The sequence below is a fragment of the Cryptomeria japonica genome, chromosome 1 (assembly GCF_030272615.1).
Source record: "Cryptomeria japonica chromosome 1, Sugi_1.0, whole genome shotgun sequence".
NCBI lineage: Eukaryota > Viridiplantae > Streptophyta > Pinopsida > Cupressales > Cupressaceae > Cryptomeria > Cryptomeria japonica.
Window position 1 is genome coordinate 464,757,496 of NC_081405.1, and position 17,053 is coordinate 464,774,548.

Genomic DNA, 17,053 nt, shown 5'->3' on the forward strand with positions numbered 1-17,053 from the left:
TTTTAATAATTTGCAAAACACAATTAGTCATTTGAAAAAATAAAAATAACTTAGTAAATTATTTTAATATTTATAATAATTAATTTTTCAAATATTTGTATATAATAATAGAATATGATACCAATCACCAAAAAAATTATGCCACCTAATATATTTTTAATTTGATATAATACGTGTTACTTATCTTAATTTATGTAACTTTGGTACATTTGTCCTAAATGATTAGGTAAAGACTTTATTTTGATCAAGTAATTATATTTTAATTATTTAAAAAACTTAAAAACTTATTTACTTAGATAAATATGTTGTCTATTAGGAATGCATATTTGACCATATTTATTTATTAATTAAAATTTAGAATAAATATTATTTTGAATTTTAGATAATTAAAAAATACAGTTAAATGTGCATCTTAAGTGCTGGATAGAAGTGATGATTCAGACGAGTCTATCTAACACTCAGGATGGACATTTGACCGTTATTGCTTCTCTTGTGAAACCTAGCTTCAAAAAAGGAAACACTTAAGAAGTTGAAATTCAAGGGTAGAGGTATGCTCTATATGATGCTCCCTGCACATGCATTCAAAAGGAATCAATAACCAGAGATATCTTAATATTCCATAAAAGAAACATTCAACCCTGCTAAACTTGGGTCAGTTATTGCCACTAAGGGTGCACTCAAATGTCTTATTTCATGTGACAATGTGCGTCGTGAGAGAAAGATTAAGTTGAGAATCTCCTATGATCAACGTGTGAAACCCAATAGATAAGAGCCTTCTACCGTCCTCTGTCACAGTGCTTAGATGCTCACATGGACTCACAACAAACTCAGCATTCATAGATTTCCCAGATGCCACGTGAACCCTTGTAAAACCAATTAGTTGTTTCTGCGGCACCCCTCTGTGAGTTGCAGGAGGTTTAGAGTATAAGAGCATAACATGGCTTCCATTCATGCTTCCATGGTTATAAACCAATACCTGCAATGCAAACTTGATTTTTTGGCAACCTGTATACTCATCAACATAAATGTGGGGGAGTTCCACTTTGGTCTCTGGGAAAACCACCTCTGAAAGTGAATATACACGATTCTCAAAATCCCTGGGGATGAAAAGTTGCTTGTTTGATGATACAAATTTATAAGAATAATTTGAATAACTCAGTCCATAACCATATTCGAAGACAGTTTCCCCTGTGTAGAATCGATATGTTCGGCCTGGGTATCCTGTAGAAGCATTAGGACGCATGTTCATAATATTCATGGGCACTTTGGTGAAGTCTTGAGGGTACCATGTCATAGGCAACCTGCCACCTGCAATGCTTTTAAGGTTAATTTTCTTGCACAACTAAAACATCAGTTTCTGTGATGTACTATACATGATGGTAAGGGTTGAAGGGAAGAAGAACCATTTGCATTCCATTTGGTTAGTGCATACATGGTAGTTTTTTAATTTGTTGTTTCCTGTAATAATGTAAAAAGGTTTCCAAAACACTAAAGAGGAGGTGAGAGATTCCAAACAAAAAAAGTATATTTAGAGTCATGTGAGGAAAGTGTTTCACTGAATACTAAATAGCCCCTTGTAAGGACAACCCCTAGCCATCATATATGGTAAATAACAGAATTCAACTCACCAGAGCCTCTCATGTATGTTTAATTAGTTCTGAGCTCTATAGAACATAGAGGTAAAATAAGCAAACATCTAAATGTGAAGATATTCAAGAAAGGGTGACTTGGACTAACCTGGATTGTAGTCTCCAAAAATTACTTCTGCTAGTGCTTGGCCACCAGCTTCTCCTGGGTAACCAATCCACAAAATACTAGATATGCGAGGATCTTCTTTTGCAAATGAGACATCCACAGGCCCTCCACACATGAGAACAAGTATCACTGGTCCTTTAGAAGCCCCTGCAACTTTAGAGATTAGTTTTTGTTGCTTTCCAGGAAGAGTGAGATCTACGCGATCATGGTCTTCTGTTTCCTGTGTTTGGTCCAATCCCATAATCATGATTACAGCATCAGCTTGTGCTACAATCCTTTCTGCTGCTTCAAATCCATCAGTGGAAGTACAATTCACATACTGACATCCCGGAGAATATGATATTCTCTTTATGTAACTCGTAAGGCCTATAAGGGGAGTTATGATTTTGCAAGGAGTACCTAAAAGGTCAAAGATGAACATCATCATTAATAATTCAGAAGCTGAGATAATAATAAAAGTGCTGCTTGTGCATTTTACAACTGTGTGATTCATTCTGGGTTGGAAAATTCTCTTGCTGGGTACCCCGAGGTAAGACTAATGGACTTCTACAGTTCCCAGAGCTGAGGAGATGCCTCTAACTAATTGGATTTGTATTCCAAAGGTCTCCTATCTGAAATGGATATTAATTGCATGGCCGTGTTAGAAAATGTACTCCCAGGTGAACTTTGAAATTGGGTATCCTACTAAGCAGGGGCCAGTGTCTGAGCCCTGAGCCTCAATAGATAAAATTTAAAAACCTACTAGAATAAAAACCTCAACGGCAAATATGACATTCTGTAACATACCTGCATAATCTCCAAGTGATGTATTTAATGCATTTGCATTAGGTCCTATTAGTGCTAGAGAGGCTATTTTTGACTTCAATAATGGCAAAGTATTGTCCTTGTTCTTCAAAAGCACTATCCCTTGTCTAGCAGCTTCTAGTGCTAGGTGACGATGCTCATCAGAACATACATCTTGGCGCTTCAGATTACCATATGTTTGACTGTTAGTATCACCATCAAAGAGACCAAGGCGAATTCGCACAGAAAATAAATTAAAAAGGGCTCGATCAATAAATGACTCATGAAGCTTTCCCTTTTGCATTGCCAATAATGTGTGACGAAGCAAATATGTTCCACAGTTAATATCCATTCCTGCAAATAGAGAAAATAGCACACAAAGCAATGTTTTAATCAGAGGTACACTTATGTGAATATTCATACTTTGTGTCCTGTATAAAAAAATGCTAGCCAGATGCATTAACTGCTTCATTCAGTTGTAACAAAGAGGTACCAAACAGGCCTACATTCAGTAAGGCACCTTCAAAAGCATAAAGAGTTAAAGACAGTCAAGCTTCAGATCTTAATAGGATAAATGCTGATCCTACCTGCTTTCAAGACATCTGCAACTGCATCTTCAGGAGTATCTACATATTTCTGATTCTCAAAAATAACTGCAACAGCATCACAGTCAGAAGTAATGTACCTGAATAGTTTAATGAAGATGATAAGTACTTCTGCAACTGAGAAAAAATTCTGTAACATGCATAAAATAGTTTATAATCTATGTAATGGTTATTTCCAAATATTTAGTTTAAGACAGTGCCATTGATTTCTGGTCCAAGAATCAATAAAAATGGTATTAGAACTCACCCTTCAAATTGCCACTCAGATCTTATCAATTTGGAAAGGAAGTCACGATTTGCACATGCTGGAACTCCATTTACCTGATTGTAGGAGCACATCATACAACTTGCATGGCCATCTTTCACACAGCTCTTGAAGGGTGGTTGGAAAGTATCTTCCAAGTCTTGTTGATTAACCTGCAAGCAAAAGCGATTTAAATAGGGCCTAATACAGAATAGATGATACACTAAGCAAGTACGTGTATAGTAGATTTAGCTCTCAGGAAATAAGATCAGGAAGATCTGAGAATTGTGCTATACATATTTAGAAACCAAATGAATGGATTTTTGGATTTAATCCAGGGCCAAACATAAAACAAGCCACGTTGATCCATACCAAAAAAAAAAAGAATGAGAATTAAATGTGAGCTGAAATTCATGAACCTAACCATTGTAAATAATAATTTTTTTATAGTTTGGTCATACTTATTTTAGTTGACTATATTCTTTAATATTCTTAAGGTGCCTAGTAGAATCTCCAACGTAATCCTGGGACAAGAAGCAGGAGTAAAAGAGCCAAATTCAAAAAAATTTGCCTATCTGAGATATGCTAAGACAAGAATAGATAATATTCGCTGAGATGTGCTAAGATAAGAATAGACAATATTTATTTCGATTCAAAGAATGCAATACTTGATTACAGAATCCACAGTTCAGGATCATTCCAATATGTCGCCAGAATTGAATGATGTTGTAGGAAGCATTCACGAATTTGTCTCAAGAGAGGCTACGCACCCTGAGCGCCAAGGCTGAGCAGCTACGCTCTCAGACCAAAGCAGAAAACGTTTTCTCAAATCCGTGATGATCGAATTGAACAAGATAGCTCCCTTAAATAGCAACCAAAGAGCCTCCAAAAGTCGGCCACACAAATAAATTTCCAAATTCAAAATTGAATTAGCACCAAAATAATGGTTTATTTAATTAAATAAAAATTAGTGTTTAAAAACACTGTTAATTAGGAAGCTGGGTCGGCCCAGCTAGTTGGGGATATTACAGTCCCCTCCCTCAGATGGCAAGCAACCTCAAGTTTGGATGTTTGAAAATCTCCACCCCCTCCCATGTGGCATCTTCCGCAGGAAGGTTCTTCCATTTTACCATATACTCCGGAATGATCTTGTTCCTCAGTCGTTTCTCCCTTACATCCAGTACTGTCTCAGATTCAAGGATGAGTTTCCCTTCATCATCAAGTGGGGGTAGCTCTTTAGATGGAATGATCTGCTGTCCTAGCGCTCTCTTCAAGCAAGACACATGGAAAATGTTATGTATTCTGCTTTCTGGGGGCAGCTCCACCTCATAAGCAACTTCTCCGATTTTCTTGGTCACCCGAAATGGTCCATAGAACCTTGGTTTCAATTTTTCTGCTCCATTCCCCTTAAGAGATGACTGACGATATGGCTGTAATCACAAATAGACCATGTCGTTGACCTCAAAATTTCTCTCAGTCCTGCGCTGATCTGCATACAGTTTTTGTTGGTTTTGGGCACATTGTATGTTTTCCTTCAAGAAATTCATTATATTCACATTCTCTTGGACCCAATCCTTGACTCCCGGAACACGACTGTCGGCGAAAACAAGGTTCATGAAGGTGACGGCTTCATAACCATAGAGCGCTTTGAATGGGGACATCCCAATTGACATGTGATGCATGGTGTTGTGGCAGAACTCTCCCAAGTGAAGCCATTTCACCCAAGCCCCTTGCTGTCCCGTCACATAGTTCCTCAAATAACCCTCAAGCCATTTGTTCACGATCTCCGTTTGTCCATCAGTTTGGGGGTGATAACTGGTGCTGGGAGTTAGTTCCGTGTGGGCTAACCGAAAAAGTTCTCGCCAAAACATGCTGATGAATCTGCTGTCCCTGTCATTCACATATTCTTTGGCAACCCATGAAGACGAAAAACTTCTCTAAAGAACAATCTGCAACCTGGGGAGCCTTGAATTCTGACGAAATGGCGTAGAAATGAGCATATTTAGTGAGCCTATCTACCACAACACAGATACAATCCTTACCCTGCACTTTTGGAAGTCCTGTGATAAAGTCCATGGAAATGCTTTCCCACTTTTGATTTGGGATGGGCAAGGGCTATAATAGACCTGCTGGATAGGTATGCTCGGGTTTGTTTTGCTGGCATGCTATGCACTCTCTCACATACTGCAATATATCATTCTTCAATCCCTTCCAAGAAAAACGTTCCCTTACCTGCTTATAAGTCTTGTAAAACACTGGATGGCCCACAAGTGGAGTGTCATGGCATGCTCTCACTATCTGGGTTTTGAGCTTGGATTGTGGCACCAAATAGATCCGCTCTTTGTAGAAGATAAGCTCTTCAACCACCTCATACCTGTCATCAACAACTTTTCCCTCCAATATATCACTAGCGAATGAATCTTTAGCATACTCAGTTGTAATTCCCACTTTCCAATCAGCAGATATGTCAGTCATAGCAACGATAAGGTTTCCTAGAGAGCGCATCAGCCACCACATTGTTTTTGCCCTTGACATATTCAATATCAAAATCATAAGCTTGGAGTTTGCTTACCCATTTTTGCTGCCGATCGTTCAAATCTCGCTGATTTAGGAAGTACTTCAAGCTGTTATGATCTGTCTTCACCACAAATTTCCCACAAACCAAGTACTGCCTAAATTTTGCTAGGGCGTGCATGATAGCCAACATCTCCTTGTCATAGATAGAAAAGAGTCCTTTCCGAGTTGGTGAGTTTCCAACTTTCATAGGCAATGGGGTGCTTGTTTTGCATCAACACCGCTCCGATACCCTCTCCTGAAGCATCACATTCTAGCACAAAAGGGGATGAAAAGTCTGGAATAGCTAAGACAGGAAAGGAACTCATCACCTCCTTGAGTTTGTCAAATGCTTGTTGGGCCGTAGTATTCCAAAAAAATGCTCCTTTCTTTGTTAGATTGGTCAAGGGTGCTGCTAACTAGGAGAACCCCTTCACAAACCTCCGGTAGTAGCTACAAAGTCCCACAAACCCTCTCAACTGAGTTAAATTTTTTGGAGTAGCCCATTCTTGAATTGCCTTGATCTTCTCCTCATCCACACTAACCCCTTGAGCACTGATCTTGTGGCCCAAGTATACAATCTTTGTCATCCCGAATTCGCATTTTGACATCTTGGCGTAAAAAGAATTCCCCTCGAGGATATCCAACACCTCTTTGACATGTCTTAAATGCTCTTCCCATGTTCTGCTATAAATTAAAATATCATCAAAGAAAACCAACACAAACTTCCTCAACTGTCGATTGAATACCTGGTTCATGCAAGACTAGAATGTGGTGGAAGCGTTGGTCAGTCCAAATGGCATTACTAAGAATTCGTAGTGCCCATAGTGACATCGGGATGCAGTCTTCTGCACATCTTCATTTCTAACTCTGATTTGGTGGTATCCAGAACAAAGATCAATCTTGGAAAAATACACTGCCCCATGCAACTCGTCTATCAACTCATCGATCCTAGGGATTGGGTAGCGGTTTTTTATCATCTTCTTGTTGAGGGCTCTATAATCGATGCACATCCTAAGTGTCCCATCCTTCTTTTTCACTAACATTACTAAAGATGCAAAGGGGCTTGAGCTTGGTCGTGTGTGGCCCATATCCAATAGCTCCTTGATGGCTTTCTCAATCTCTTCTTTGTACATTCTTGGATGTCGATATGGGGTGGTGATGATGGGTTTGGCCCCCTCCTCCAGCTCTATCACATGCTGAAATCATTTATCTGGTGGCAGCCCTGTTGGAATCTCCTAGAAAACTTTGTTCTTTTTGTCCAAAATTCGTTGAATGTCAATGGGGAAAGTCTTCTCCTTCGTTGTTGGGTGTGGATCCAAGACCAAGCACTCGGCTGCCCAAGCCACCTGGTCCTTACGGAAGCACCGCTCCATCCTTTTGGCTGACACCATCGTAGGCCTGTTTTGAGAGAGGCCCCTGAGCACAATTTCCTTACCATCTCGTTCGAACTTGAGCTCCATGGTTTTGTGATTGATCCTATACTCCCCCAATGACTGGAGCCACTGAACTCCTAAGATTACTTCAGTTCCTCCTATGTCCACAACATAGAAGTCATCTCTGATTTTGATGCCTCCTAGTGCCAATTCCATCTGGTTAATCCGAGTAGTGCAAGAAAGGATACTTCCGGCAGCCGCAACCTCAAATCCTTCAAATTCCTCTTCCCTAAGACACATTCTGTTCACTGCCCTAGCGTCAATAAAATTGTGGGTGACCCTCCATCTATCAATACCGTCACCCGCTGACCCTGAAGCACTCCTCTAACCCGAAATGAATTATATCTTGGTGCTCCTGAAAGTGTAGCCAAGGTGCCCCCTATGTTACTTCCTTCAACTATGACCTCCTGCTCTTCCTCATTGGTGACTGCTTCTATGGATTCATTCTCTGGTTCGTCCTTCGGAAGTATTTCTATGTAGTAGACTTGACCCCTTCCTTGACACCGGTGGCCGCTGGTCCATTTATCCTTGCAGTAAAAGCACAGGCCCTTCCTTCGTAGTTCGTTCCTTGACATCTCGAGAGACCCTTGAGGGGGAACTTTGGGTGGTGGGCTTGTTTTGAACTTTGAAGATAGGCTTGGTTGGTTGTGCAGCTGGCGTGTTCTTGAATTCTGACTTTGCTTTTTTGGTGGAATCTTCCAAACTTAGTGCCCTCCGGATAGCTTCTTCCAATGTGGCTGGCTCGAAAGCCCTTACTAGGCCTCGTGGATTCTGACAAGCCCTCAATGAAAAAGAATGTGAGTCTCCTTTCTGAAAAATCCGTCACTATAACTGCGACCCTCTGGAAATCTGCCACATAGTCCTCCACAGTGCCTGTTTGTTTGAGCCTAGTGAGCTCCTGAAAATAAACCTCGGGGTGTCCTATCGAACCTCTCTGTCAACTTGTGAGCGAATTCGGCATAAGTAGTTATTTGCCCAAACCCTTGAGTCACCAAGCCATGATGCCACCATTTGTGAGCTAAACCCTCCAAATGCAGAATTGCAAATTTAATGGCCTTGTCCTCCGTCATGGGGCTGAGAGAGAAGTAAGTGTCCAGTTTCTGGATCCATGCTTCTGCCGAGCCTTTCCCCGTGCCATCAAATGTTGGAAGTGTCAATCTGCTCATCCTATTCTGCAGATCCCTATTGGGAAAATGATTCGTTTGACTCCCCGTTGACCCGTTCCTCATGTTGTGAAACTAAATGAAGGGAAGTTGATGCCTTATTTCCAGATCAATCTTCAAATAGGCTTCCATGCTGGCGTCGAGATCTCCTTCCGCAAGTCTTTGTTCTTCACCTCCATTGCTAAGTGCTTGCTTAGGTACGAACAAGGGCTGTGTGGGCCACGTGAATCTGTTACTCTGGGATTCGGAACCATTGCCTTCTGGCCCATTGTTAGACGCAGATCTGCCGCTGATGTCCTTAACTGTCTGTAATACGGTTTGCATCAATTGATTGTTCTGCTCTTGCTGCCTATTCATTTGGTCTTGTACCAGCTTCATGAAATTGATGAGCTGCTCATCCCTGTCCATCTTTTTACCGCTGCCTCCAATCCCTGACACTTCTGCAGCTGCCTTCTTTCGTTCTCTTTCAAGAGCGCGCTGATCTCTTTGACTCAATCGCATAACATCTCCACAGGCTGGCAGAAAAAATTGGCTCTGATACCACTGAGATATGCTAAGACAAGAATAGACAATATTCGCTGAGATGTGCTAATATATTTAGTTTGATTCAAAGAATGCAATACTTGATTACAGAATCCACAGTTCAGGATCATTCCCATATGTCGCTAGAATTGAATGATGTTGTAGGAAGCATTCACGAATTTGTCTCAGGAGAGGCTACGCACCCTGAGCGCCGAGGCTGAGCAGCTACGCTCTCAGACAAAAGCAGAAAACGTTTTCTCAAATCCGTGATGATCAAATTGAACAAGACAGCTCCCTTAATAGCAACCAAAGAGCCTCCAAAAGTCGGCCACAAAAATAAATTTCCAAATTCAAAATTGAATTAGCGCCAAAATAAAGGTTTATTTAATTAAATAAAAATGTGTGTAAAAACACTGTTAATTAGGAAGCTGGGTCGGCCCAGCTAGTTGGGGATATTACACTATCAGTAACCAATAACCATCCAACACTATTTATCTGCAGGATGGAAAACTGCCCTACCCACCATTTAGTCTAAGAAAAGAGCCAAAGGCGTTTCACTGTACATGGTGCACACTACCCTAGTTGTCTAAACTCAATTCCCAGAATTTGTTTACAGGTAAGCCTTGAAGCCTGACGTGAGATCCCATTGGAAAATCTTGGAATTGGAATTCTCACTTCAGAAAGGACAGTACCTTTCAGATTTCATCTTAGTCCAGCTTATATATATTTTCCATCAGGCTCATGTTGTTAATGTTTGTCATCACAAAGTTTCGACACATCAGCATATCGGTTGTCCAAACATTTTACCATCTCTACATCCATGCCGATTCTTTTCTTCAAAGGATCCTATGACCCCTAAAGTTTGAATGAGGTCGGAAAGTGAGCAGAGCAAACTCTGCATGGAATTTCAAACTGGTTATAAAATTCAAGTAAATATTAATCCAGAAGATTTCTTGATTCACAGTTTTAGCTGAGATGGGTCCCATAAGTTGGTACAACTCAACTTTTTACAGTGCTATTAAGCATATTTCGTCAATTCCATGGCATATACTTACTGCAGACTCACAACTGGAAAAGTACCACTTGAGATAAGAGTTTGGAAGAAACAAGATTCGTCTTACAAAAAATGTAACTGTTGAGTCTAAACTAGGAAAAAATCAGAGTCTCGACCAATACTAATGGAGAAACATATCTTAGGGGTAAAATCCTTAGAAATATTTCATGATGCGAGTGAATAATCCAGATTGGTAGTCAATCTAGGTTGGCTGGGAGCTCTGCCAGCTTAAAACAGAATTGAACTTAAAAACATAATCAGAATAATTAAAAACAGAGTCTCTCAAAGTATATGTAGATTTTTGAGGAGGCTTTGCATCATCCAAACTTTATGGTATGGCTTTTCTACAGATTTAGGGTTTCCAAGTCAGGCTTACCATATTGTCATACCATTCAGCGTCACATTCTAAGGTTACTGCATTAAATTTGCCATTGATGCCACCCTCAGGACAGATTAAGGCTTTAACTATGGTTCTTGTGCAGCATCCTGTAACTTTGGTTGTGAATGACAGAGAGCAAGGAAATTTGTCCCCAAATTTTATGACAAGGTAATGACCACATTAGCTCTGTTCAGAACGTGATGTTTGTTTGTCCATTAATGTCGTTGATTCTGTATCAATGGTATGGAAATTATACTTAAGTCCTTACTGTGTTGGTTGAATTCCCTCAAAGCGATCTCTTACTACCTGGTTTAAAAAATTTTGTAGGCCCCATGGCATCAAGCATGTGGGTGTCCAAAACCTTACATTCCACGGGAACACGTCCCCATCTGCCATGCTCTTTCAGGAACAGCGGGACGTTTGGGGACATCCCCCTGCCATCCCCCTCACTTGGAAAACTAGCCAAAACACAGAAAACGTTTTTAAACCGCATGGGGATGCCCAGCCGTCCCTCCCCCATGGCTGGGCGTAAATCGGTCAAAACAAGCAAAAAAAAAAACATTTAAAATTTCCTTTGACTCTCAAACCCTCATTCACCCTAAAAACAAAACAGCAAGCTTTAAACTTTTATTATTTCATTTTCATTTCCTCAGTTTGGTTTGTGCACTCAGAAATTTGCTCGTTGCTGTGAGGGTTTAGCTGCTTCAAGGCTCTTGCAGAAAAGATTCGACTGATTTAGAGGAGAGATTGAACTGATTAGAATAGAGATTGAACTGGTTTTCTTTTTTGCTTCAAGTCTGAAACAACTTATCAGCTGCAAGTTGAAGCTACAGCCAAGGTATGCCATTTTTTTTCAGTTTTCTAAGTTTTTAGCTTCTTATTAAGTTTGTCAATTGAGAAAAGAATTCATTGATTTGGTTTCCGACTTTCAACCATAAAAGAAAACACCACGAAATGAGTGCAGCAGCAGCAGTGACAGTCATGAGGGTAGTGAAAGTGAAAATGAAGTGAACACAATATCAATAGGCCCTTCTTCTACGTCTGAAAATCCAGCATCGGCTGCTATTCAACAAGACTGTTTTGCATGCCCTTCACACTCTCTTCAAAAATATGCAAAAGGCCCTTTCAACCCCAAGAAATCATTGGTTCAGTTTGCCATGAATTTGACCGCCAACAAGGATAAAAATGCAGGGGGCAGCAAGAAGTGGCTTTGTCATGTTTGCAACACTCACGAGTCATTACCATGGGAGCTATACAAGGGTTAGAAGTAGAACCCATCTATTGGGTGACAGTGGACATGGTGTTAGAGTTTCAGAAGATATAACATTGGAAGAGCAGATTGAAATAGCAAAGTTTGTTGGAGTGAGTGAGGACAAAATAATTGGTACAACTCACAATAAGAAATGGTCATCTACTGATTTGCATGCCTCTTTCAATTTATCAGTTGGGGAGAGTTGTAATAGAGGGAAGAGGAAGGCCACTTCAGCTGTAGGTGAGAGAAATACAGTGGTAGGGTTAATGAATATGCAAAAATGTGAGCAAGCCAATGATTCAGTGGCCAAATATTTTTATGCACATGCTATTCTATTAAATTTGGCAAGGTCACCTTATTTCAAAGCTATGTTGAGAGATGCATTGACAAGTGCCCCCTACAGAACATAGATTGCGTACTTTCCTCCTTGACAAACAATATTCAAAAGTGAACATGTTGATGGAGGAGATGAGGCAAATATGGATTAGGAGTGGTTATTCCATTGTCATGGGTGGGTGGACTAATATTCGACATAGACTACTCATTAATATTACTGTTACATGTCCTACTAGTTCATACTTTCTTGGAGCTACTGATTGTTCTAGAGAACTTAAGGATGCTGATTTCCAGTTTGCCATTTTGAAGGAGGCCATTGAGGAGGTTGGGCCTTCTAATGTTGTGCAGGTTTTGATAGATTCAACCCGTGTTTGTAAGTGAAGCTGGTTTGATGATTGAGAGTGCTTACAAACATATTTTTTGGACTCCATGCTATGTACATGACTTGAATAATGTTTTGAAAGACATTGGCAAAATAAATTGGATGAAGGTAGTAGTGGTAGAGGCTAGAGACATACAAATGTTTATATGTAACCATCACACTTCACTTGCACTATTTCAATCTTATTCAAAGAAAGAAAACCTCAAACCAATTGAGAATATATACGCTAGCTATTTTATTTTGCTAGAGAGGATGTTGGAGGTGCAGTGAAGATTGGAAAAAGTGGGCTCAATCAAAGACAAAAGAAGGGAAGGTGGTGAGAGAAAGAGTATTTAATGACACTTGGTCATCCAATATCAGGTAAGAAAAAAAAGAAAAAAAAAGTTAGTACTTTGTTTTGCTTTGTATTTTAAAATTTTATTTTCAAAGATTTAATTATTAATAGTGTTAATGTCATAATTTTTTATTTTAAAAGTTTTAATTTTTAAAGGTTGCTCGCAGGTATATTTGCTCTATCATATCACAGATTGTGGGGATAATCCGATATGCAAATATAAACTCTCCTAGCCTTTAAGAGATCTATGAGACTTTTTATAGCATGTTTGATCAAATGAAACAAGCAATTTGTAACAAGGATCCTGGATTGCAATTCTATGAGGAGCATAGTAGATCTATTGTTGCAATTCACAAAGAGGTGGAACGCAATGAACATCCCTCTTCATATGCTTACCTGTGCTCTTAATCCGAAGTGGCATGCACCTAGACCTAGCCGAATGCTTCCTTCTGAGGCTGATGAGGTGATGGAGGGACTTACAACATCCCTTTGTAAAATGTATAGTAACGAGCAGGCAACCATTCTTCAAGAGCAATGACTTCAGTTTGCCGATCTTCAAGGTCCTATATTCAGCAAACCAGAGGCAAGGACCGATAGGGCAATTACTGCACAAAAAGATCCCATTTGTGATATAAATTTCATGGGAAGGACACACCGGAGTTGAAACAACTTGCCATTCATTTTCTTTCACAGATTGCTAGTTCCTCTCCTGAAAAGAGGAATTGGCCCACCTATGACTTCATCAACTCCATTAAGAGAAACATGCTTACCTCAAAGCGAGCTGAAAAACTAGTTGCAGTTTATAATGCCTTGAGACTTCAGGACCAACAGACTATTGAGCATCAACAGACCCCAGCAGCACATTGGGATGTTGTTCTTGAAGATGTTGGCAGGTTGATGAAGAGGTGCAACTAGGAATGGACGGGCTACCATTGGATGACCCAATTCTGGCAAAGAGTGATAGTGACAGCTTGGACTTTTTTCTGTTTTGCTATCGTAATTAGTTTTATCCAAGGCCCAGATTTTTCCTGCAATAATCCCACACAAACCCATAGAGAATATTTTGCAGGTATTTTCCCCTGAAGTAGATGGCCTGGCAAGGGCCTTGTTTATTTGGGAGCTTGATCATGAGATAAAGCCCAGGGTGACACAAGGTAAAGTGATGGTCTTTCCTTGTTTCCATGAAACAGGTTGCTGCCTATGTTGTGACTCAACAAAGTTGTACTCGCATTGTAGGTGAATTGGCAGGGTTGGTGCCCGGATTAACTGTCACATTACAGACATCCATATTAAAAAAATGTAGAAGTGGCACACAGCATTTGGAATAGGTACAACCGTACCGGACGGACTGTTGCAGATATGGCTACTGTTCTACCACTGAACTAATCGGTCCTTACATGGCATGATATATGGGATTGTAGGATAATAACCCCAAAAGCCATTGCCATCCATTTTGATAACTTGCAATACTACTCAAATCCCACCTCCCTGAAGCTAAATACTCACCATAACTAGTTAATACAGGCTTTACTTTACAGACTGGTTGTAGAATAATAAATCAATCTGCAAAGACTATAACTACTCAGATCCCATCCCCCTGTAGCTAAAAACCCACCATAACTAGCCAATATAGGCTTTACTGATTAGTTGTAAAAGAAAAAAATCGATCTGCAAATCCTATAACTATGCCAAGAACAAAAAGGTACAAACATAGAACAAAATGCAGCGTAGTCCTTACCACGGCATCGAAAGAATAGCGAGAATAGTTATGCCATTTTTCCAAATCATAAGCAGTGAAATGCTTACAGCAAGCAGACAGCATCAAACTACTGGGTTGTTGAGCTTTTTCTTGTTCCCCTTGGAATGCAGTGACATAGACAACAGCATATCTACTGGTAATAAGGGGATCTTCACCAGGAGTCTCCTGGCCGCGACCCCAACGAGGATCTCTGAATATATTAATATTGGGTGCCCAGAAAGTAAGGCCGGCCTGGCCAGAATTGTACATAGCCCGAGCTTCAACGGCCACAGCTCCTGCAATGGCAGACCAAAGTGTTTCATTGAAAGAGGCGGCGGTGAGAATGACTTGGGGAAACATAGTGGCCGCCTTTATGCTGCCATTAAAGCGGACGCCCGGCCCATTCGGCGCAATGCCGTGCAGTGACTCTGACCACCATTCGTATGCAGGAATGCCCAGCCTCTCTATGCCCTCTGCTGAAGTGTACAACTGTGCCACTTTTTCCTTCAATGTCAACCGTCTTATGATGTCTTCCACGCGGTTTTTAATGGGCAATGAAGTGTTACAGAAGTCGAATGATTTCGTGGCAGCCTTCCGTTGATCGCAGGCGAATTCCATTGAACTGCCTGCATTACCATATGTAATCAATGGCAAAATGACAATCACAATCAGAATGGGTGCACAGAACTTCTTCATGTTTGCTGTTGTTGCAGAATTTGTATTGGATAAGATCTGCTAAAAAACGACTTGAATATGTATAGCTCTACGGACTTCTCCTTAACAGATTTTGGGTGGATACCACGACAGCAGAAGCCATGGAAACAGCTAATTCTGAAACACACACGCACCCCCATGAATTATCTGTAAAATCGCTCTTTCTAAGAATACTTCGCAATAATTTTGCATTGTCTTTGCTGACGCATCTAAACAAATCATTGAATCTCAGGAGAGGCCGTAAATTAACATAGTAACTGTTTTTATGCGTGCAGCAGAACAGAGGTACCACAGAATAATTTAAACGAATGTGTATATAAACCATTTGCAACTCCAACAACCGTTCAACTTGAATTAATAGAATTTCTACAAGTTTGAGATCACATGCTCATATATATTCTATTCCTTTTATCTCGGGTAATAAAAGCTTTTGTCTTTTTTTGTTTCTTTAAAAATGAATTAAGGAATTAATATTCTATTTTTTAAATGGGTGGTGGATAGGTACATTTATATTTTAAAAATGGGTGGTAGAGAGGTATATTTCATAGTTTAGTGACATCAAGTTTAAAATAAAAGATAAAAACAATCTAAATGTAACAATAAAAAATAAAAAGTCTTCAAGCAGTGAGACTTGCATTATTAGGAGGAGGTTCATAATCTTTTAGTTTACTTGAAATAATAACAGGGATGGAATTTGAATTTGCCAATCACTCTTATCTATTTGATGAAATTTTTATGATAGTTTGGTCATTTCAATGTCTTTTATTTGACGTTTTAAACAAAATATTAATTGTAAAAAAATATAAAAAGAATGTTAGAAAATAATGATAAGTTAATGATATATACAAAAATGCAAGGTCCCATAGTCGTTGGGGACGGGGGGATGTGGGGATGGGTTTCGGGGATGGGGGGACAAAGGGTCTAAGTTTGGGGATGGTGGGGGGATGGCAACAGGGGGTGGCAGGGTGGTTGTGCTGATATAGTTATACATATAGTACTTGAAAAACTAGTTGTGAAAAGATATATAATAGTATAAGAATTACATTTCAAATGAAATTATAGGAAATTAGTAAAATTATAAAATACTAAATAACAAAATTTGAAATACTAAATCTAAATACAAAGATTTCTTGAATGCTAATTGATAAATAAAATTTGACAAATGAAATTGTCAAATTGGAGATTTCTATTATATTGAAAATATGAATATCTAATATCATAAGTCTATAAAGATGATTACATGATACATCATTACAATGAGTAGCAAATAGCAATAGCATTACAAAAGGCAAAATGCCAAAATGTCAAAACTCAAAATGTAGTTAAGGGAGGCCTCTAATCATCTGCAAACTCCTCATCATTGGAACTACTATACTCCCCATGGTCAAGATCCCTCAAGCTCACACCAACCATCCTTGCATCTGAAATGATAGGATCATCCTCATCAATATGTGATGGCTCCTCTAGCTCTACATCCCATCATGTTGTTGGACTCTCTTTGTACACAAGGGTCTTGTGGGCAATGAGAGGCAAAGCACTATGTACAGCAACAAGCCTCTCTACACTCTTAGGGGTAAGTTTGTTGCTCTTAAGAGAGTGGATGAAGCTATATGTAGACAAGTTCCTCTTAGAAGCTAGAGAACTAGAAACCTAGAATAACATACAAATAGCTAGAGTGGTGGTCAAATATTTCTGACCATGACAATTCCACCACAAAAGTGGATCCTCCTATGCCATAGTTTCTATATCTATCTTCGCCGCATTTGAATAACCCCTAAGAGTGGCAAATTTGTCCCCTTAGTG

General features: G+C 39.6%; 1 protein-coding gene across 1 annotated transcript; it reads right to left on the reverse strand.

The window, feature by feature from the left end:
- Window positions 1-576: 576 nt before the first annotated feature.
- LOC131071666 (probable beta-D-xylosidase 6) lies at window positions 577-15,592 on the reverse strand. The gene is made up of 6 exons (XM_058007605.2): window positions 14,537-15,592; window positions 3,391-3,560; window positions 3,126-3,223; window positions 2,542-2,892; window positions 1,738-2,154; window positions 577-1,308 (listed from the first exon to the last, which is right to left on the reverse strand). Exons 1-6 carry the CDS (start codon window positions 15,230-15,232, stop codon window positions 692-694), a joined length of 2,349 nt encoding a protein of 782 aa, XP_057863588.2. The 5' UTR covers window positions 15,233-15,592; the 3' UTR covers window positions 577-691.
- Between the last annotated feature and the right edge of the window lie 1,461 nt (window positions 15,593-17,053).